We start from the raw sequence: 23,058 nt of genomic DNA on the forward strand, positions 1-23,058 counted from the left end.
AATACCCAAGTGGCTTAGTGGGTTAAGAATCAGCCTGCCAATGCAGGAGATGCAGGCAGATGTGAGTTCGACCCCTGGGTTGGGAAGATACCCTGGAGGAGGGCAGGACAACCCACTCCAGTATTCTTACTTGGAGAATCCCATAGACAGAGGAGCCTGTAGCCTAGTGGGCTACAGTGCATAGGGTTGCAAAGAGTTGGGCATGACCAAAGTGACTGAGCACACATGTACGCACTGATAATGGTATCTGATGTCTATGTGCCAGGCATTGTTCTAAGCACTGCTGATGCATTAATATATGATCTCCACAACAACAGTAAGAGATTGTTACTATAATTACTCCAGTGTTATTGATGAGAAACCAGAGAATGGAGAGGTTAAGTAACCTATCCAAGATTTCACAGCTAAAAACTGGTTGAGCTACATTGAACCCATAGTTCAAGTCTCCTGAGTCTGCACCCTCAACCCTATGCTCTCTGTAAGGAAGACATTCCCACTGAAGAGAAAGAGAACCTAAGATACTGTGTCCCAGAGCTGGTATGCAATGGGGTGGACTTTGAAGAGGCAGCCCCACTCCAGAGCCTGCAGCTAAACCTTCCACCCTCTACAAACAGAGATGCCTGCAGGATGCACACTCCACATTTCTAAAATGAGTTTAACAGCAGAGAGATGCCCAGAGGATGAGAAATGTCAAACAGAACTTACATTACATGGGGTCTCCGCAAAGAAAGAGCTTTGTGGATGACAGTAGGCTTTCAAGAGGAGAAATTCACATTTCTGTAAAATACGAAGAGGGATTTAAAGGCAAATGCAGTTTGGAGAAAGTGAGGCCAAGCCTTTGCCCAGAAACCACACATAGAAGCAGCCAGACACAACCAGCCTTCTGACTGCATCTGCCAAGGTGCTGTGGTGGGGAGGTGAATGCTGAATTCTGTCTGTGCTCCACGTTTGGACTGAAGCTCCATCCTCGGAAGTGAGACACTGAAGGCTTTCTTTGGGTGCCCTTCCCTGGACCCTCTGCCTGTTTGAGGGGAAGGCTTGGGTCCCCATCCCACTCACCAGCTGCTCCTCTGGCTGCATGGACCTTGCCCAAACCTCAGATTCCTGGAGACCCTGCTGGTTTCCTGAAGACTCCTTCATCCTGCAGAAGGTGCAACTCCATGGGCTCCTGTGGGGCCGGGCATAAATGAGCGAGGACAAGGTCCTCAGAAACAGCCACTGGTTTCCTTTTCCTGATAGATGCAGCCAGGGAAGGAAGGGGCCACCTCCCGGAGTCTCCAAGACTCCCAAGGCTGAGGGGGTTGGGGGTGGGGGGATAGGTGGGTGGGAGTGGAGTGCAGGAAGGGGTCCCATTGAGAGAGCCACAAAGCAGTCCGAGTGTGGAGGGCGGTGTCAGGGTGACAGGTGGGTTCTCCTTTCCTCCTCTGCCCTCCCAGGAGCACAAGGAGCATTGCGCACCTGACTGGAGTATCAGAAACTGGGTCTTAACCCCCTGGGTGACTGAGGCTCCATCAGCCTGTTGAGACTGTGGGGGAAATCGGAGAAGCAGGCCATGTTTCCTGCCTTTCCTGAGAAATTACAGAGCACAAATGGTGTTTTTCCGCCCTTTGGACAGGAGTCTAGGTTACGAAACCGGGAAAGGACAATTCCCAGGGGCAGAGGTAGTGTGGGGGTCAGCGTGACTCAGCCGCAGACTCAGAGGCACTGATACCACAGGGAACACAGGCTACGGACCGATGGGGCTACGCGGGGTCACCCGGGCAGAGCCCAGGATGCCCAGATGCTCTCGGGCCCGCGGCTCTTCCACCCAGAGATGAGCGATCAGAGGCGGAGCCCTGGCGGGGCGCCCGCACCCGGCGGGGCTGCGTCTCACTAACCTCTCAGCCTCCGCGGGTGGGATGTGACAGTCCTCGTGAAAGAATCGCGGGCAAGTGTCACAGCGGAGCAGCGAGCCCCCTTTACAGCACACCGCACATTCCTTGGAGTTTTCCTGCTAGAAGGGGATTGGTACCTGAGACAGGTTGCTCCCTCTTCCCAGGCCTGGCCCAGAGATGCTCTCAGCCGCTGCGCGCAGGCCCAGGTAAGCTCGTGGGCAACTCTGAGAACAGTCCCTGAGGTTATACTGACACACGGAGGGACATACACAAAGACACAGAGCTGCTGTGTCAATGGGTTGTTTGGTTGGGGGCCGGGGTGTGTGCTGAGGATCCATAGGGGTCTTTCTTGTGGCTGTAAAATGTAACCTATTAAGTTTTACAAGTAACTATGTGAGAGGCATGATCCTTACAGTTGGACAAAGATTCAGGTGGTGCTGGGAAAGACTGAAGAGAAAGGAGGAGGAGGAGGAGAAGGGGTGCCAAAGTGCCCCACTGTGGTCCTTTCTCCCCAAGACGGATGGTGGGTGGTCAGGTAGACCACCACTCAAAGCAACTGAGAGTCAGTTACAACCAAGAGGGGACCCTGCCACCACCCGCTACTGTCCGTAACACAAATATGAGCACCCTGAGGGGATGGTTAGATAGCATTATGGACTCAATGGACTCGAATTTGAGCAAACTCTGGGAGATAGTGGAGGACAGAGGAGCGTTGCATAGTGCAGTCCATGGGGTTGCAAAGAATTGGACATGACTCAGCGGACACGACTTAGCAACTGAACAACAACAAAGATTCACAGGTGGGACTCCTGATTCTGCTCCCAGCCCTACAGCACGGACAGGGTGGGGCTCCACACAAGTTAATTGCTCAGTCGTGTCTGACTTTGTGACTCACTGACTCTAGCCCGCCAGGCTTCTCTGACTGTGGGATTCTCCAGGCAAGAATACTGAAGTGGATAGCCATTCTCTTTTCCAAGGGATCTTCCCAACTCAGGGATCGAACCTGGGTCTCCTGCACTGTGGGTGGATTCTTTACCATCTGAGCCACCAGAGAAGCCCTCCACATGCACAAGGGAACCTTTTGTCTGCACAAAGGGTAGGAGTCTGGAAGAGAGGTCCTTCTTCCTGTGCCCCACCGTGGTATTCTCCCCGAAAGACAGATGGTGGGTGGTCAGGAAATAGACCACCAGGAGCTGGAGCAAAGGCTCAAAGCAACTGAGAATCAGTTAGAACCACGGAAAGGACCCTGCCACCACCCACCACTGTCCCTAACACAAATATGAGGGCCCTGACCAAGGGCATCAGGGACGGGAATGTTTAGTCCATTGGCAAAACTAGCCACTCAGCCAAAGGGAAACGTCTTCCTGATCTGGGATGGTGCTCATCTCTCTTAGCTGGGGAGGCTTCCTGAGCGCCCTCTCCACTTCCTAAGCCCCAAGGCCTCCTAAGGAGTGCTCCATAACCCTGACGGTCAAAGACTCTTTCTGGCCTTCCCCTCCTGAACCTGTTAGTCTGCCTCTCTCTGTCTTTAGGGTTGACACCCAACAGCCATTCTTGTCTCAGTGATACCTGGCCTGTGCTGGTCCAGAGTATAGATGCCAGTGCAGACCTACCTGCTCCTCCTGATGGAGAACCTGGTTGGGCCCAGAGCCCTGATACCCCTGCCCCCTACCTCTGTGTTCTGGAGGGAAAGTTTCCAGCACACATGATGCAGCAGGGAAATGACAGAGAAAGGACACACATACCCATGGTCACACTCTAATAAAGGATCTGACTCTGGTTTTTATATTTGATGACTGGTGGTTTCTCTAATCCACCCCTCCCTCTTCCCCTCTTGGCATATCTGGGCAAGGTGCTAAGAAAACCTCATGGGCTCCCTCTCTTGGCCACAGTGAGAAGTTCAAGTCGGACAGACCTCGCCCCAGCAAGGGGACCCTCACCTCGGCCACATGAAGTGAAGTGAAGTGAAAGTCATTCAGTCGTGTCCGACTCTTTGTGACCCTATGGACTATACAGTCCATGGAATTCTCCAAGCCAGAATACTGGAATGGGTAGCCTTTCCCTTCTCCAGGGGATCTTCCCAACCCAGGGATTGAACCCAGGTATCCCGCATTGCAGGCAGATTCTTTACCAACTGAGCTATCAGGGAAGCCCATGGCCACATCCCTAACCATAATAAACCTTGGGCTATACCCTTTCTTAGGGTGGCACTAGTGGTAAAGAACCTTCCTGCCCCTGCAGGAGACATAAGAGACTCAGGTTCTATCCCTGGGTTGGAAAGATCCCCTGGAGGAGGGCATGGCAACCCACTCCAGTATTCTTGCCTGGAGAATCCCATAGACAGAGGGAACCCGGCAGGCTACAATCCATATGGTCTCACAGAGCTGGACATGACTGAAGTGACGTAGCACGCATACCCTCCAGCCACTTTCAGGCCAGCTTGGGTGCCTGCCTTGCCTCTCCCCAGAAAGTCTCTGTATATGAGCAATAAATATTTTATTCTCTCTTGGCACATGTGTTGCATCATTGGTTTCAACATCTGAACCCAGTTTTTGGTGCAGGGCTGAGCTCACTTACCTGCAGGCAACCACAAGACAGTTGGGTTGGCAAGCAGGAGTCTGGATGACCATTCCAACCTAGGGGTCTCTCTTTGGATTGCTAACTGGCTCAGGTCCCTGCTGACTTATGCTTGAAGTTATGTTGTTCTCTTCTGGGCACTGAGGTTGCCATCATCCACCAGGAGGCACCATCCATTCTTTCCAAGTTTAAGAACAGGCCAGATTGGACATTTAAATGGATGAAAAGTAGAGATAATCACTCTTGCGCTAAATAGATCTTATATGGGCTTTCCTGGTGGCTCAGGGGTAAAGAATCCACTTGCCAATGCAGGAGACTCGGGTTTGATCACTGGGTCGAGGAGGTCCCCTGGAGAAGGAAATGGCAACCCGCTCCAGTATTCTTGCCTGGGAAACCCCATGGACAGAGGAACCTGGCAGGCTACAGTCCATGGAGTTGCAAAAGAGTTGGACACAACTTAGGGACTAAATAACAACACAACAACATGATAAATTTCTATTCTTGAAGGCCCTGCTTTAATTTCTACCGAGTTCTATTAACTATTTTAACAGAGTGGAAGGTCCATGGGCTTCATTATGTAAAACCTATTGTGTCAAAGATTTAATTTTATTTTACTTCATCATTTGTTAGCTCAAAGCATCCATGCCCACTACAGGACAGTTTTGAGCAGCGGGTGTTATGGTGAGGCATTAAGGTGAGGTATACCTGTTTGTCCTCTGTTTTATGTTTGGCAAGTCCCCCAAAAGCATAGTAGGTACCTTGTTTAAATTTAATGGGATGCAATTACTCACAAAGGACCCCCATGATATAGCCAATATTAATGCCGTTACTGATGCCATCCATTTCAGTTCAGTTCAGTTCAGTTGCTCAGTCGTGTCCGACTCTGCGACCCCATGAATTGCAGCATGCCAGGCCTCCCTGTCCATCACCAACTCCCAACCATTTAGCAACTGGCAAGTGTTTTACATTCACAGGTTTGGCTCTTATGTTCTGTTCAGTGCCTATCTCAACAGCCTCTCTGCTGGGGTTGGCCTTCATCTTTGCAGGCAAACAAAACTTTACCTGGCTATCCTGGGGTACCTTGACAGCTTTGCTATCATACACACTCTCTGCAGACAAGATTGTAGCTGCAGCCAACTTCCCCCAGGAACACAGGAATGACACCACATCGATGCAACCCTTCTCATTTGACATATTCAGAATATACAACTACAGGAAGGAACTCAGGAGAAGGGAAGGGCCATCACCCCACATGCAGAACAAGGCCCTACCTGCTCAGCAAATTCCTAGGCATTGTTTGGTCAGTTGAAGGCTGCTCTATCCCTGACACTGTCAAGAAACAATGACTGACCCTCTTAAAACTCAATCCTACAACAACTGCCCAACATTTTAAAGCCTTTTGAGTTCTGAAAGTAACCCCATCCTCATGTGCAGATTTTACTTATACTTATTTAAACTGTTGGTTGCAAATCAGCCCACTTGAATCAGGTTGTTACTGTTCAGTCACCCAGCCATGTCTTTGCAACCCCATGGACCGCAGCATGCCAGGTTCCTCTGTCTTCCACTATCTCCGGAAGTTTGCTCAAACTCATGTCCATTGAGTTGGTGATGCTATCTAGCCATCTTGCTATCTAACCTGAATGGGGACTCCTCAACAAAAAGTTCTAGGGTTTGTTCAAAAAGTTAAAGAAAAAAAAATAAAAGCAAAAGCAGAAGCTGTCAGTTTCACCCTATATGCCGTTTGTATAGCAACTGTAGTCTGCATACTGGGCCCTTCCAGTGGTGGAGATTCTCACGGGCTCGGAGCCCCTGATTCTCTGCACCAGCTGCTCAGGTTGCCTTGGGGTCCTGGGAGCAGCACCCTGCAGGCCAGCCACAAAGCAAACGTTTGCAGTATTAGGTTGGCCAAAAAGTCCATTTGGGGTTTCCCATACAATGTTATGGAAAAATCCAAATGCACTTTTTGGCCAACCCAATATCAGGATCAGGTCTCTTGCTGGTACACAGAAACTGAGCAAGGTGCCAGCAGAGACTTGGTATACTGCAGAGCGACAGTGGCGTGTTGGGGGAAGAGCCTGCATTGGTCCGTTTGTGATCAGAACTAAACTTGGTTTTCTTTACCTCACTGCGACTCCTGATGAGGTGGGGGTGGGGGGGGGGGGACTGAAAGGTCAAGTGTGTCCCTGGCTGTCATTTGCTGACATGTAGCATTGGGAAACAGATGTGGAAACAGTGGAAACAATGTCAGACTTTATTTTTGGGGGCTCCAAAATCACTGCAGATGGTGACTGCAGCCATGAAATTAAAAGACGCTTACTCCTTGGAAGAAACGTTATGAACAACCTAGATAGCATATTGTAAAGCAGAGACGTTACTTTGCCAACAAAGGTCCGTCTACTCAAGGCTATGGTTTTTCCTGTGGTCATGTATGGATGTGAGAGTTGGACTGTGAAGAAAGCTGAGCGCCAAAGAATTGATGCTTTTGAACTGTGGTGTTGGAGAAGACTCTTGAGAGTCCCTTGGACTGCAAGGAGATCCAACCAGTCCATTCTGAAGGAGATTGGCCCTGGGATTTCTTTGGAAGGAATGATGCTAAAGCTGAAACTCCAGTACTTTGGCCACCTCATGCGAAGAGCTGACTCATTGGAAAAGACCCTGATGCTGGGAGGGATTGGGGGCAGGAGGAGAAGGAGACGACAGAGGATGAGATGGCTGGATGGCATCACTGACTTGATGGACATGGGTCTGAGTGAACTCTGGGAGTCGGTGATGGACAGGGAGGGCTGGCGTGCTGCGATTCATGGGGTCGCAAAGAGTCGGACACGACTGGGCAACTGAACTGAACTGAACTGAGCATTATGAGTAAGAAGGAATTATAATATTGGGGCCATTAATTAATGATCTGGGTTTTAAAAATCTTTATTTCTTTCTGGTTACAAGAGTAATAAATGATCATTATAAAAATTCCACCTGTATATAAATATATAACGTGGAAGGCAAACATCCCTTGTCATCCCGTCCCAGAACTCTTCCAGATATTTTTTAGTCATAGCCCTACACATTCGCATAGACAATACTGCGCTCCTTCTGTACATGTTATTACCAGGTTGAGCTTCCTGAAGCTTTCCTGACCTTAAACCCTTAGATGACTATAGGATGAATATACACTGGCAAAGCATTTTTAAAAACCACCATTCTGTCGATTATCAGTTTATTTTAGAGTGTTGATGGATATCTATAGTCTTATTTTTTTTTGCTATTACAAGGAACCTCCCTAAACATATCAAGGTATTTCAAATCAGCATGGAAAAGATAATTTATATAATAAACAACTTTGGGGGACCTTTGGGGGACCTCATTGCCTTATCAACTTTGAGTGAATCCAGCCAAGGGTCAGGTTAACCTCCTGGACAAGATGGAAGAGGCATCATTGCATCTGTTGGAAGTCCATATCTATGGGAAGCCCATGAATGGGACTCGAGACTAGAAGACCTATCTACGTAAGTAAAGGCACCTGAGGAGGAGCAGTGGGTACAGCCAATGAATGAATGCCATCGGGAGGCCCTGCAGAGACAAAGCTCAGTTCAAACACATTATTCCATTCTGCTGTTACCAATAAGGAGCATGTCGAAGTTAGGAATCCTTGGAGTTCAATCAAGGATGATCTTCTTACTCTTATTTCTTACTATTTGTCTATTCTTGTCTATTTCAATACCATATTTACTTTTCAAACTAGAGCACTCTATTTCTGACACATTTGGTTGCTGATCATCCCAATACACAAATCTTTTTTGTAGAACACACGCTAGTGACCTAATCTTCATTTTAAAGAGTTACCTGCTTCCCTGTCTTAACTATGAACATAAGGCGGCATGTACAAGCATCGGTGCGCTAAAGCAGTCGTCAGGAAACCGCAGTGCTGAAATGGGAAGGTGACTCAGGCCTGGGAAGGTCGAGGATGCCCGGGCCAGCCTTGGCACATGGTAACTCTGCAACGTGGTGGCTGAGAATGTGGTAGGAATTCACCTGCTATTTACCTCTGTCTTGAGATGTTTTCTTGAAGGACAGAACAAAATTCCGTTCTGCAAGAGAGGACGGGTCAATGAATGGGACTGTTCTGAAGGCTTTTCTTTTGTAAATATCCAAGTCCCCACTTGTGAATGAATATTTGTACATGGACAGCCTACTGGGTCTCCAACCCAAGAGAGCAGGAAGAATAACTAGCTCCCTCCTCCCATTGGTCTTCTTCTGGACCTTTTCTTCTCTCTCTGTGCTAGCCTACCCACTCCTTTTCCTTCCCATTTCTTCTCTGGATAACATCCTTATGATTTCATTTCAGGGATCACATTCTGAGTGCTATGGAGCGGTTTCGTGTTGGGACCTGGGATCACAGAGACGAGTGCCCTTGTTTGTTGCCATGGGCTGGAACAGGGTACCGGGGAAATGGAGAGGAGGGACTAGCCATGGGCAGGATGGTCTGGAAATGCTTCACCGAGGGGCCCACGTGGACTGTGGTCTTGAGGAGGCGTTTATTGGGTGGTGGGCACAGGGAAGCTTTCAGAGGGGTCTCTCTCTTCATCTAGTTTCCTTGCAGCCCACCCTCTCCCATAACAGCAGGGTAAGCTTCTTAAATCCCTCCATCTTGTATTTAAAGTTTCCCCTCATCAGCACCAGTCTGGGTTCCTAACTTCCTCACCCACAGTGTTTTTCTATGATCGGTTAGCTCTTTCTCAGTCCCGCTGTGGAATCCTGATGGGAATTTCCTCACACTGCTGTTATTGTAATTCTGCTCATCCTTCAGGGAATTAAACTCCCCACCTATGTGTCTCTTGTTATTACAATACCTGCAGCAGCTTTCCTAGGCTCTTTCCTCCACAAAACACACTATGCTTCCAGTTCCTAGAATGTTTCCGCTTTCCTTCAATTTCAAATTCTGTTGGTGTGAACCAAACTCCCTTCTCATTCTGAATACACTTCTTTGAGGATCCTGGAAGGTAAAGACAGTCCATCTTACACCCACCTCCATCCTCGGTGAATTCACCCTAAACCTCCATCCCCCTACTCATGGTGCTCTACCATTCTGGGTTCAGAGACTCCCTGTGAGGTGGGAGAATGAGCAGGGAAACCCGACTCCTCCTCTCTGATTGAAGGAAGCCCTGAAACCCACCTGAGTGGTGAGGGACTGGGACAGGATTTGCCTTTCACTTGGCAAGGACGTGTGTCACAGGTCTATGGATGACTTCCACGTGGGAAGGCAGTGGCCTGGTCACCAGATATAAAATGACATTGAAAAGGTGGAAAAATCCCTTCATCACAAGCCCAGCTTTTTCTAAAGCAGCCTTGCTTGCAGGGTCCACGCCCTGAACAATGACACATGCGGATATTCTCTTCCCTTCTAGTGATTCCTTCATCGTGGGGTTCCAAAGGGCAGAAGGTCAAGGAACTCACCTTGCTTCATTTTCTCCTTATATAAAATCCCCTTTGCCTCCCCACAGGTCACGGGGAGTTCAGGAGAGTGAAAATCGATAGTTTTATCTTTGGGTTTTTCTGAAAGTAGAAAAGAACAGGTTGGAGTTCCCTGGTGGTTCAGGGGATAGGAATCTGTCCGCCAATGCCGGGGACGTGGTTTCGATCCCTGGTCAGGGAAGACGCCACATGTCCCAGGCAACTAAAACAAGTGTGTCACGACCACCGAAGCCCGTGCACCAGCGCGCCTAGAGCCTGTGCTCCGCGACACAGAGTAGACCACCCCCAACCACAACTAGAGAAAGCCCACTCGCAGCCACGAAGACCCAGCCCAACCAAAAACCGAATAAATACATTATTAAAAAGGAAAAGAACACATTAGTGTTCTTCAGTCTTCGTTCTGTCTCCCCCTTGAATTTTCCATGAATTCTAATAATAAGAGCAGTGACCATAATAACATAAAGAACTCTGGGGGAGCATTCTCTGGTTAATTCACAGGAAGTCTTCCATTTTGAGTGGCAGACTACACGGGTGTACCAAGGGGTCCTTAATAAACAAAACAACCCCCGCCAACACAATACCACATAAAATACTTTAATAAACATATTGTGCTTCAATTGTGTGAATGTGTTTAAATTTACAGACTAATCCACTATCACCTAATGCTCCTTTATTCCAGAAGCATCCTGCTTGTCCCTCTGTGCTGATGGGAGTTGCCAGCCCAGAATATTCCTTTGCATTCATGTAGTTAGAGAACATTTCTCTGTCTATGATTTTTTTTTTTGGCTTGATTCAAACAAAGATGGGGGTAAGTGAAGCAGTTAGCACTGAGAGGAGAATGTTAAGTCTTGTCCCTTTTAATTTGATTGCTCTCCCGTTTCTTCCTGTAAGAGGAAAAGAAAACCCCCAAGAGTTCTAGACTAGTCTGCACATTGCCTATGGAGAGTAGGCAACTCAGAGCCTTAGAGTAGGGATCTGGGGTTCTGATTCAGGAGAAAGAATTGTAAAAGTAGAAGGGGTAACAAACATCAGGCTTCCCAGGGGCACTGGTGATAAAGAACTCGCCTGCCAATGCAGGAGACATAAGAGACTCAGGTTTGATCCCTGGATTAGGAAGATCCCCTGGAGGAGAAGAAGGCAACCCACTCCAGTATTCTTGCTTGGAGAATTCCATGGATAGTGGAGCCTCTTGGACTACAGACCAAGGGGTTACAAAGAGTTGGACATGACTTTAGAGCCTTAGCACAAACACAACATCAGTTCAGTTCAGTCGCTCAGTCGTGTCCGACTCTCTGTGACCCTATGAATCGCAGCACGCCAGGCCTCCCTGTCCATCACCAACTCCCGGACTTCACTGAGACTCACGTCCATCGAGTCAGTGATGCCATCCATCCATCTCATCCTCCTGCCCCCAATCCCTCCCAGCATCAGAGTCTTTTCCAATGAGTCAACTCTTCGCATGAGGTGGCCAAAGTACTGGAGTTTCAGCTTCATTCCTGCTTCCCCCATCCCCCGCCAACCTCACCGTGGGCAAGTTCATTAAAGACAGACGCGGGAGCTGTTTCTTGGGGTGGGGGTGGGGCAGAGAGAAAGAGCTCCCCAGAGCTGATGTGCATTCATACTGGACGTGGTTGCATCTGCAATGAGGCAAGGAGAATATATAGCCCAACTCTCACCCTGGTCTCAAACACTTATAGAAAGATCTAAAGGAAGACATGTGAAAAAGCAAGCGCATCATTGGGGGAAAAAAACCGAAACAGAGAAGCATCAACGGCAAGGAAACCATGAGATAGTTCAGAAAGATATGAGCTAGGTAGAGTCAGATGAGAAATGAGAAGTGAGGCGAAAGTTGCCTTCTACAGACCCCAGAGGAAGCTCAGCCTTGTGGAGCAGGGGTTGTAGCAAGGTAGGTAAGAATAAGGGGTGGGAAGACCTTGGTGGGAAGAACAGCTGGCCAGTGCTCTTGCACAGAGTGGCTGGCTCCACCACTGGCCCCCAGCATCTGCCCACTAAATACGACCCAGTGAACGAGAGCGTGGCACTGGAAGCCAGACTGGGTGGGCTTGTAATCCTGGCTCTGCAATTCACTAGCAAGGTTACAACAGGGTGTGCTGATGTCATCAAAGCTGAGTGGGGCATTTGCACCACAGGTTCTTAACTTGCTGACAAGGCGGAGTCATGGGTAACTTTGAATCACTGTGAAAATCCCGAGGGGGATTTGGATGGCAACAGGGACCTTCCATAGTTATCTGTGTCACCAAATGATGTAGTACAGGTCCAGTGGACACAGACATCCCAGACATGCCCACAGGCAGATGTGGCTGCAGTGTGTGGCTTTGGGAACTCTGGGCAGCCAGCCCAGTGTGCAGAGTGGTGGGCACGGGCAGCTCCCCCTCCTTTGCCTGATTAGGAGGGACCTTGTGTCCCTAATGCTTCCAAAGCCACCCCCCCACCCCCACCCTCAGGGAGGAAGAAAGTTTTCTGATCTGCTTCCCATGATCTTTCATTTGGCTCCATCCCACCTCTCATCTCAGTAAACAGACGTTTAAGGTTGGAAGCCTGGAGGGGTGGAGGGCGGTTTGAGTGCAGCTCTCCCACATCTATTAGGTCACCGCTAGTAAATGTGAGCAAGGACGAGGAACCTGCTAGGAAAAGTAAGCAATTAAAGAGCAAAGGGAGGGACTTCCCTGGTGGTCCACTGGTTAAGACTTCGTGATTCCAGGGCAAGTGGTACGAGTTCGATCCCTGGTCGGGGAACTAAGATCCAGCAGGCTGAGCAGCGTGGCCAGAAAACAAACAAACAGAAAACAACCCCAAATCAACCAAACAACAAGAAACAGCAACAGCAATAACACCAAAAAAAAAAAAAAAAGGAGTTCATAGAGATGAAAAGCCTGGTGGAGAAAATGAAAAGAAAAGCCTAACCGAGACAAAGAAAAGCGGAATGGAAAATCCCCCATTAGTGATGGGGAAGACCACCTCCAGGGATTCTTACAGAACCTAGGGAAGAGGCACAAGGTGAACACTATGCCTGGGGACTTCCCTGGTGGGTCAGTGGTGGAGAATCCACCTGCCAATGCAGGGGACACAGGTTCAATCCTTGTTCCGGGAAGCTTCCACACGCCACAGAGCAACTATGCCTGTTTGTTGCAACCACTGAGCCCATGCTCCAGAACCCTCGAGCAGCAACTACTGAGTCCATGAGCTGCAACTGCTGAAGTCCATGCACCCTAGAGACTGCTCCACCACAAGAGCAGCCACCGCAGTGAGAAGCCCTTAGACCACAACTAGGAAGTAGCCTGCTCACAGCAATGAAGACCAAGTGCAGTAAAAAGTAATAATAATAAATTAAAATCAAAACAGAAAAACCCATCATGGCCTGGGGAAAAGTCTGGACCTCTGTATCTGTAGAGGAAGGGCCTGTGTGGTGATGGAGTGGCTGGAGAAGCACTGGTTAGGAGCCTAGTAAAAGCAGCACACACATGTTTTCTTGTTTATTTGCACAACAACCTTAGGAAAGGGAAGGCAGTGGCCGTGGTCCTCATTTTAGAGTTGGGGACTTTGGCACAGATTTGGAGAGAGAATGCCTGGCGGTCACCGCACTGTGAGATGAGGCTGGCATTGGAATCCAGACATGCCAGCCCCTATGTGTGTGCTCTTTTCATGCCATCAGGAACACTGCGACAAGATTCCACATTGTTTAAAGCAGAGTGTGTGTGTGGATACTCAGTCGTTCAGTCGTGTCCAACTCTTTGTGACCCTATGGACGGTAGCCCACCAGGCTCTTCTGTCCCACACAGGGTGTGTGTGTGCCTCCTGTCACTTCAGTCACGTCTGACTCTTTGCCACCCCAAGACAAGGTGTTAAATCAGAAGTCAAAGCCGGGTGGGCGGACATGCTAAGGAGGTGGGAGAAACTGATGCTGACGGACAGCTGTCAGTGTTTGCCTAGACTCTTGTCTCCTACTTGGTTTCCTGCAAAGACCTGGAGGGGGAGTATTTATTTCTCAGCGTAAACAAAGGACTTGAGATTAAAACACCTAGGTTGGTTTTAGCTCATGCCAGTCCTTTATGTGGAGAAGGCAATGGCACCCCACTCCAGTACTCCTGCCTGGAAAAATCCCATGGATGGAGGAGCCTGGTAGGCTGCAGTCCATGGGGTCGCTATGAGTCAGATACGACTGAGCGACTTCACTTTCACTTTTCACTTTCACGCACTGGAGAAGGAAATAGCAACCCACTCCAGTGTTCTTGCCTGGAGAATCCCAAGAATGGGGGAGCCTGGTGGGCTGCCATCTATGGGGTCACACAGAGTCGGACAAGACTGAAGTGACTTAGCAGCAGCAGCAGCAGCAGTCCTTTATGTTCTAAGAGAATCTGCAAAATGGGCTGGAAAATAACCTATTTGAGGATTAAATGGCAAAAAGTAGAACAAATCAGTTGCCAATTGTAAAGTGATGTACACACTTACATATCGTTGGCAGGGCTTCTGTGTATGGTCGTGTGGAATACACATTGAGCAGAGTCCCCCTTTAAGGTGGGGAGGGGAGCTCCTAGTGACATCAGAGCTATAGATCATTCGCACACTTCCTGCCTCTTTCCAGCAGGGGGCAGTAAAGGGCCTGGTTACAAGAATCAGCTCTGCCAGATTAATAAGTCAAGTGTGTTTCTCTTCTAGTTTATATGGGTCAATGGAGGCCCTGATATAGGTATTCATACTTGATGAGGAAGCATGGATAATGTATTGATCTGACAGCTATTTAAGCACAAAGTGCAAGGCGCAGAGGAGAGCTGGAGCCACGAGCAAAGCCTTCTGACCTCATTTGACTTTCCCGAAGTGAATAGGATGTACACAGTTAATCACACTTGTGATAAAACAAACTCACAGCCTTAGAGAAGAACTTACAGTTACCAGGGAGGAACGGTGCAGGGAGGGATAGTTAGGGAGTTTGGGATGGACATGTACACACTGCTGTATTTAAAATGGATAACCAACAAGTACCTTCTGTATAGCACAGGGAACTCTACTCAGTATTATCTAACAACCTAAATGGGAAGAGAATTTGAAAAAGGATACATGTATAGGTATAACTGAGTCAGTTTGCTGGACAGTAGAAATTAACAGAACATTGTAAATTAACTATACTTCTTTTCTTTTTTTTTTATAAAGAGATCTGAGTACTTCCCTGGTGGTGCAGTGGTTAAGACTCTGTGCTTCCACTGTAAGGGGCATAGGGTCGATCCCTGGTGGGGGAAGTTCTTGCCTCAAGTTATGGCCGAAAAAAGAGAGAACCAAAAAAAAAAATCCAAAAAAAAATATATATATACTTGTGATAAGTGCCACCAAGAAAAAACACTGTACCTGCTGGGTTCAAGAAGCTTTGTTCAAGGTGAGTCTGAAGCTGTGTAGCAAAGAAAGGAGGATGGAGGGGTTGGCTATGGGGATGGAGTGTGTGATGGGGGAGGAGATACAGGAGCTGGCCCTGAGCAGGATGGAGCAGGAAGCACTGGGTGATGCTCAGAGAACCAGGCTGGAAGAGGCCCTGGGGGCTGTGGCTAGGGGTTGGAATACGGGTGTAGATTATGTTCTGTTTCTTGACCCGGTGGTTGGGTACACCTGGGCTTTTCCTTCGTGTGAGTCCCTCAAGTTGTATACTACGCACCAGCATTTTTCTGTAAGCACAGTATGCCAGTGCTCCTCAAGATGTCGACCTGCGATGAGCTTGACCAGAACAGGAATCAATGCAGGGCTGTCTATAATACTATACATAAAATAGACAACAAATAAAGACCTGCACTGCACAGCACAGGGAACTCCGCTCAATACTCTCTAATGGCCTAGATGGAAAATAACCGAAAATGGAGTGGATGTATATATTACGTATACCTGATTCACTGTGCTATGCAGCAGAAAGTACTACAACACTGTAAATCAACTACAGTTTGATAAAAATTTTAAAAGTAATAAAAAGAGTGCGTGCTAAGTCTTCAGTCGTGTCCAGCTCTGTGCTAACATATGGACTGTAGCCTGCCAAGTTCCTCTGTCCGTGGGATTTTCCAGACAAGAATACTGGAGTGGGTTGCCATTTCCTCCTCCAGGGCATCTTCCCAGCCCAAGCATCGAACCTGTGTCTCATGTCTCCTGCATTGGCAGGTGGATTCTTTACCACCAGCGCCATCTGGGAAGCCCCAGATAGAAACAGTGATGTTAGTAATGGAGGCTAGAGAATGCTGAAGTCATTTATGGTCCTCCCAGAACTCAGTGGTTTATTATAGACTTCAGCCAACTACGGCCCAGGAGCCAATCGGCCCAATGTCTGTTTCTGCGATGAATGTTTTATTGGAGCGGAGCCAGGCCTACTTGTTATGTTTTTGCCTCTGCCAGTTTCCTGCTCCCAGGAAAAGGTTAAAGTAGCAGCACTAAACCAGTATGGCCAGCCGAGCCTAAATGACTCACTCTCTGGCCCGTTATAGAAAAAGTTTTTCAAGCTTTGGCTTGCAGTGACCCTCTCACTTCTGTCCACATTTCTTTGGCCAAGTCACATGGCCCTTCTTGAGTACACAAGGCAGGAGTGTGTGACCTTCTGAGATGCTGGCAAGCAGTACTGTGACCTCCCACCTCGTGTTTAACCCTGCGCAGTGGGCAAAGAGGTTTCGAGGAAAACACTGGCAGACTATCACTCTTGGCCTGTGTGTTCAACAAATGGAAAAGGCTTGTTATTTCTGTGTCCAACTTGTTATTTCTATGATATGTCCAACTCTTTGCGACCCCATGGACTATAGCCCACCAGGCTCTTCTGTCTATGGTATTTTCCAGGCAAGAAGACTGGAGTGGGTAGCCATTCCTTTCTCCAGGGGCTCTTCCCAACCCAGGGATTGAACCTGGTTCTCCTGTGTTGCAGGAAGATTCTTTACCGTCAGAGCCACCAGGGAAGTCCTTATTATTTCTAGTGCTGGTGAAGACGTAGGGGAAAGTGTGTCCACACCATATTCATGGGAGTCTAAACTGGCAACAGTCTGATCATTGGGTAGGGCACTATTTATTTTACTTTATTTTTAATTTAATTTTTTGGCCACACCGCACCACGCCACTTATGGGATTTAAGTTGCTCGACCAGGGATGGAAGCCAGGCCCTCGGCAGTGAGAGCACAGAATCCTAACCACCGGATGACCAGGAGTTTCCCAGTATGGGATAATTCTACTTTTTAAAATATTTATTTGTTCATTTGACTGTGTGGGGTCTTAGTTGTGGCACACGGATCTTTGTGGCACACAGGCTCGGTGGCTGTGGCATGCGAGCTTAGTTGCCTGACCAGGGATTGAACTCATGCTCCCTGCACGGTTAGGTGGATTCTTAACCACTGGACCAGCAGGGAAGTCCCGAGATAATTTTAAATACGCAGACTCATGGGTTAGTCTATGTCACCTCCAGAGACAAACCATGAAGAAATAAGCCAGAGAATGTGTCCACCCCCGTCAGTGGGTCGGCCCGAATCAGAGAGCAGCCCCCAGACTCCACGGAGCAGGTGACTCTGCTGATGGATGTAAACAGCAGAACCTGGGAGAGGTGACCTGGGTCCACAGGACACAGCTGAGGCAACCTGCACCCTGGGGACGCGATTACTTCTCCCAGCAACCACCCCCAGACCCTGAGACCCTGCTCTGTCTTCATGCCGCCTCACGGATGCTTCTCCCTCCTTCCAGTAATCACTTTAGATCTACATCACCTGTGCGGGCTCCATGAGAGACCCTCCCACGCTGAGCATTCAGGTGACCAGTGCCACCACCAGCTTTATCCTTTTGTGCAGGCATTCGGGCACCTTCAGCCTGTGCCTTTCGGGCTCTTGTCATGACTGTTGATTTTCTGGTTGAGTCATCCTTCTTTTGAGTCACCTGATTCACCCCTTGGAGCTTCTCTTGGATTCTGAGCCCTGATGAGGCTGCTCCTGGAGCAAATAGAGATTTGTGATGAGTTTTCACTGGGGTCCCAGTGGCCTTCCTGTTAGCAACCTCCCTCTCACATTCCCAGTCCCCTCACTTTGAGTTCCCTTTGTACCCCTGCCTGCCTCTTACTATTTCTCTATAATCACTCCTCTCTTTTTCTTGGATGTATCTTTCTTCTCCTCCCTAAACCCTGTTTCTCTTTTCCTCCTTCAATTCCTCTTTCTGACTCTTCATTACATGTGTATCAGTGAGAATATAAGCTCCATGAGGGCAGGAATCTTGTCTGTTTTGCTTGTTGCTGAGTCCTCAGAAGCTAAGGCATGTGGCCAGAACACACCTCAGCTCAATGCATCTCTGTGGAATGAATGTGTAACAAGCAGCATAGTTTAGAAAATATTCAAATTATGTATTTTTCATCCTTATACATTGTATGCTACTGCTAAGTCGCTTCAGTTGTGTCTGACTCTGTGCGACCCCATAGATGGCAGCCCACCAGGCTCCTCTGTCCCTGGGATTCTCCAGGCAAGAATACTGGAGTGGGTTGCCATTTCCTTCTCCTTATAATGGTCAGGGTTCCCTAATTATGAAGTTAATCAATTTTCGGGAAAGGGCAGAATCTAGCCCAGGATCTCAGTCAAGGCCACTTTGGAGATACTACACAAAATCTCAGAAACACAAGAGTGAAAGGGGATTTCTATGTTCCAAAAATTATTTTTATACACCAACAAGAAAAGCTCAGAGGTCTGAATGTCAAGTGTTCCCAGAAGTTGTTGGTAGAGAGAACTCAGCATGTGACAAGGAGGCAGCGGGGCTGGGGACTGGGAAAAAGAGTCAAGGGGAGGAGAAGGGTAGGGAGGAGGTTCTGGTCCCTTCCCAGGTCAGACCCCAAGACTGAGGGGTATTGGCAACAAGCAGAAAAATTGGGAAAATGTCCAAAGCAGTGAAATGCATGTCATGATTTCAGTTTGGGCGCTGAGAGGAGATTTCCTCCCAGGGTGCCACATTCCCTCCTAAGGGCTGGGAATCCAAGACAATCCCCACTAATCGGCACATCTTGAACTAAAGAAATAAGGAGAAAGGAGAGGGGCAGGGGAAGAGGGAGAAAGTGCAGAGGAAAAGGATAAAAGGTGATGAGCATGAAAAGGAATAAAGCAGAGGGTCCAGAAAAGCACAAAGTTACATATAGTTTTCTTTCTTGTGCTGCAAATAACATGCTTTGTCATGCATGGAGTCAATGGCATGCTAAGCATCTCTGCGGGTGGCTTTGAACACTCGATGACCACAAATCTAACCCCAGTTTGGGACTGGGAATCTGGATCCTGCCTGCACATTCAGGTTTTTGCTTTGTCTGTTCTTCTTGGCTCTGAACTTGCACTGGACATTGTGTGTGCTAAGTCACCTCAGTCGTGTCCGACTCTGTGTTATCCTATAGACTGCAGCCCCCCCGGTTCCTCTGTCCATGGGGGTTCTCCAGGTAAGAATACTGGAGTGGGTTGCCATGCCCTCCTCCAGGGGATCTTTCCGACCCAGAGATTGAACCCATGTCCCTTGTGTCTCTGGCATTGGCAGGTGGGTTCTTTATCACTAGGGTCACCTGGGAAGTCCCATATCTCAAAATTGTCTGATGCCTCCTGTCCACCTCCGCCTCATTCCTTCCCAGTGCTAAGATAAAAGAAGCCTGTTGGAAGCAACATGGTTCTCTCTTTGTGGGGCATAGTCCTTGATGAAATGGTCTAGGCACTGGGGTGGAGTTGGCCATGTGGCTGAAGAGAAGAACCCTAATGAACACCAAGGGAATGACAACTTCATCTTTCTTGCTCACCTTTTGAGAGACATTTTTTCTGTCTTTTTTTTGAACTTGACCAGTTATGTATTTTTCTCTTCTTTTCTGAAACAGAAAAGAAAATCATCTTTTATGGCTATCTATAGCTATGGTTTTCCCAGTGGTCATGTATGGATGTGAGAGTTGGACTGTGAAGAAAGCTGAGCGCCAAAGAATTGATGCTTTTGAACTGTGGTGTTGGAGAAGACTCTTGAGAGTCCCTTGGACTGCAAGGAGATCCAACCAGTCCATTCTAAAGGAGATCAGTCCTGAATATTCATTAGAAGGACTGATGCTGAAGCTGAAACAGCAATACTTTGGCCACCTGATGCAAAGAGCTGACTCATTAGAAAAGGCCCTGATACTGGGAAAGATTGAAGGCAGGAGGAAAAAGGGATGACAAGGATGAGATGGTTGGATGGCATCACCGACTCAATGGACATGAGTTTGAGCAAGCTCCAGGAGTTGGTGCTGTGATTCATGGGGTCGCAAAGATTTGGACACGACTGAGTGACTGAACTGAACTGAACTGATAGTGATCTACAAGTTTGAAATTTTTAAGTAAAATTTTTTCTATCTTCCTATCACTTTGGGGAGGAAAGAGACCCAGGAGCCAATGTGAAGAAACTACTTGGAAATGAAAAAGGATTGAATAAAGAATAACAGAGATGTGGCAAATTATTAACATTAAAATATGCCATTTTTTCTAATAACTAGTTTTTTCAAGACTAGAAGAAAATATATAGAGAGATTGTTATAAGCCATAGATATAAATGATCTTCTTAGCCAAACTCAAGGCCAAAAATCATAAAGGTAAAAGATGAACAGATTTAACCATTTAAAAAACTTAAATGCCCATACTTCAAAAAGTATCCATGTGATATTAAAATAAAACTGGGAAATTCGAATATATGTAACATTAGAGGATGAATGTCCTTAATAGATAAAATAAAAAATGAATAGCATACTAAGAAAATGGACAAAAAGCATGAATTGAAAGTACATAAATTAAATTAAAGCATAAATTAAAAGAAGAAATACAAATGAAAAAAATTTTTAAAAAGCATCTTTAGACCCCCCCTCAAAAGTCCAAAAAATTCATTGCTTGGTTTGAATTATACCCAAACTTGTAAAAACCTCTATCATATCTGGGTTGATGAGGATGCAGTTAATGAGCACTTGTGTTGTTAAAGGGAACAACAGCAAAACAGTATTTTCTGGAGAATAGTTTGGTAACAAATATGAAATTTAAGATATACAGATTCTAACCAAGTAATTTACACTTAGAAATTAATTCAGAGGAAATTATTGGGCAATTGTGTAAAGATACCAACACATGCAATATGATTTCTATTTTTATATAAAAATGGGAAGTATCCTAACTTACCGCCAATAGGTTATTATTGAAATAAATTGTTACTCATGCAGTAATGAGTTGTATATCCCCTCCCTTCTGAAAAAGGAAAATAGATAATGGATAACATTGATACAATGAGAAAAATGTTTAGAAGTGTTTATAGAATAGACTATGCAGAATAAGCATGTGTGTGTATATATACATATATATAATGTATATGCATATAAATATATATATGTAAAGAATGTACACACATATATGTACATGAATGCAGACCTTTTTGTAAGGTACAAAAATAAGGTGGCAGAAGCAGATTAAATAGATATTTCACTTCCTGATTAATAACTTTGCATACTTTTGGCAGATTTTATGAGGAACTTTACATGGGGCTGGACAGGATGGGCTACTCTTCAGTACAAGCTGAACCAGATCTTGGCTTAACCTGCACAGCGTATTTCTCTGCCAGGCATAGTTCTCTGCAGGACAGGGGTCTCCAGGACAGCTGTCTGCTATGGATGGTGCTGAGATCCATGCTGCTTGGCAAGGAAATGGTAGCAGAATTACTAAATTTAACCTGCAGATAGAGTCCTATAGTGGAGGAGGTGTGCCTCTCCTTGATCTTGCCTCTTTCCTTTCTTGTGGGCTGTAGCCCAGTGAAGGGGATGCTGCATGGTAAGGATGATAGAGTGACAGCCAGAATGAGCCATGTATGGTGCCAGCCCCGACCACCTACTTCTGTACAGGAGAGAGAAATAAGCCTTTTTATCTCACCCACTATTTGGAGGGGGAGGGTAAGTGGTGGTTTTCTGTCACATGCAGCAAGTTAGTCTTAATGGCCACAGAGTATTGCTTTTATAGTACTTTTTTTTTTTTAATGTTGCAAAAAGTTAAATTACTGCTGTAAAAAGCACACATCTTTTTCTGGCTTGGATATCCTAAGGACATAACAATCATTAAAAATAATATCAAATCTACCCTACCAGGGACCAAATAAGTTCTTTACACTTACGCTTTTTCCCGGGAGATTTTTCCAAAGACAGTTTACTGTCATCATCCGTGGAATCTTGAAAGTAATAAGAAAGAAACTTTTGAATAAGCAATCTTTGTATTCATTTCCATCAATATTGAGTTGGTAAAGCTTTAACAGTATTATTTCTATCCCTTAATATAATGGGCTTCCCTGCTGGCTCAGAGGTTAAAGCGTCTGCCTGCAATGAGGGAGACCAGGGTTCGATCCTTGGGTTGGGAAGATCCCCTAGAGAAGGAAGTGGCAACCCACTCCAGTATTCTTGCGTGGAGAATCCCATGGAGAGAGGAGCCTGGTAGGCTACAGTCCATGCGATTGCAAAGAGTCAGACATGACTGAGCTACTTCACTTTCACTTTATTATAATGGAGAATGGAGGCTCCTCAAGAGGGCTCTAGGGACCAAGATTCTCTAGTCCTGCGCATGCACACAACAAAGTCAGGGCTTCATGCTCAGGTATAGTATTACATTTGCGTTTATGACTAGCTGTTCACTTCCCAGAAACGTCATGTGAGAAATATGGTGATTGGGGTTTTAGGGAAAAACTGGATGGCTTGGCAGTGTAATAAAGTACCATGAATATACTCAGAGCATGAACTCTTCATGGTAGAGAAAGAAAGTGAAAGAGTCGCTCAGTCATGTCCACCTCTTTGTGACCCCATGGACTGTAGCCCGTCAGTCTCCTCTGTCCATGGAATTGGCCAGGCAAGAATACTGGAGTGGGTAGCCATTCTCTTTTTCAAGGGGTCTTCCCTAGCCAGGGATCAAAACTGGGTTTCCTGCATTGCAGGTGGATTCTTTACTGTCTCAGCCACCAGGGGAGCCTTAACAGTGATGGGTTGCCCCCTAATTGTTTCTTGGGATGAAAAAACTTAACTCTTTTCATGTATAAAGCATAAATAAATATATCAAGTACAGAAATGGATGTATAATATACCTGTGTTATTAAAATACCCTGGGGGGTAGGGTTCATGATTACAAAACAATATCTA

At 46.9% G+C, this 23,058-nt stretch overlaps 1 protein-coding gene across 3 annotated transcripts in view; it reads right to left on the reverse strand.

Moving 5' to 3' along the window:
- The window catches only part of SP110 (SP110 nuclear body protein), a 49,655-nt gene that overhangs the window by 1,874 nt on the left and 24,723 nt on the right, over positions 1-23,058 (reverse strand). For 2 of the 3 annotated variants that reach the window (XM_027515853.1, XM_027515834.1), the window contains 9 exons: positions 22,050-22,103; positions 19,684-19,749; positions 17,645-17,863; positions 9,900-9,998; positions 9,296-9,438; positions 8,489-8,533; positions 1,878-1,993; positions 1,060-1,168; positions 706-777 (listed from right to left, as the gene is read on the reverse strand). In XM_027515853.1, the coding sequence (XP_027371654.1) occupies positions 706-777; positions 1,060-1,168; positions 1,878-1,993; positions 8,489-8,533; positions 9,296-9,438; positions 9,900-9,998; positions 17,645-17,863; positions 19,684-19,749; positions 22,050-22,103 (923 nt within the window). The remainder of the gene's footprint in view (positions 1-705; positions 778-1,059; positions 1,169-1,877; positions 1,994-8,488; positions 8,534-9,295; positions 9,439-9,899; positions 9,999-17,644; positions 17,864-19,683; positions 19,750-22,049; positions 22,104-23,058) is intronic. The other variant, XM_027515843.1, reaches the window with a different exon arrangement.

This window comes from Bos indicus x Bos taurus, chromosome 2 (assembly GCF_003369695.1).
Source record: "Bos indicus x Bos taurus breed Angus x Brahman F1 hybrid chromosome 2, Bos_hybrid_MaternalHap_v2.0, whole genome shotgun sequence".
NCBI lineage: Eukaryota > Metazoa > Chordata > Mammalia > Artiodactyla > Bovidae > Bos > Bos indicus x Bos taurus.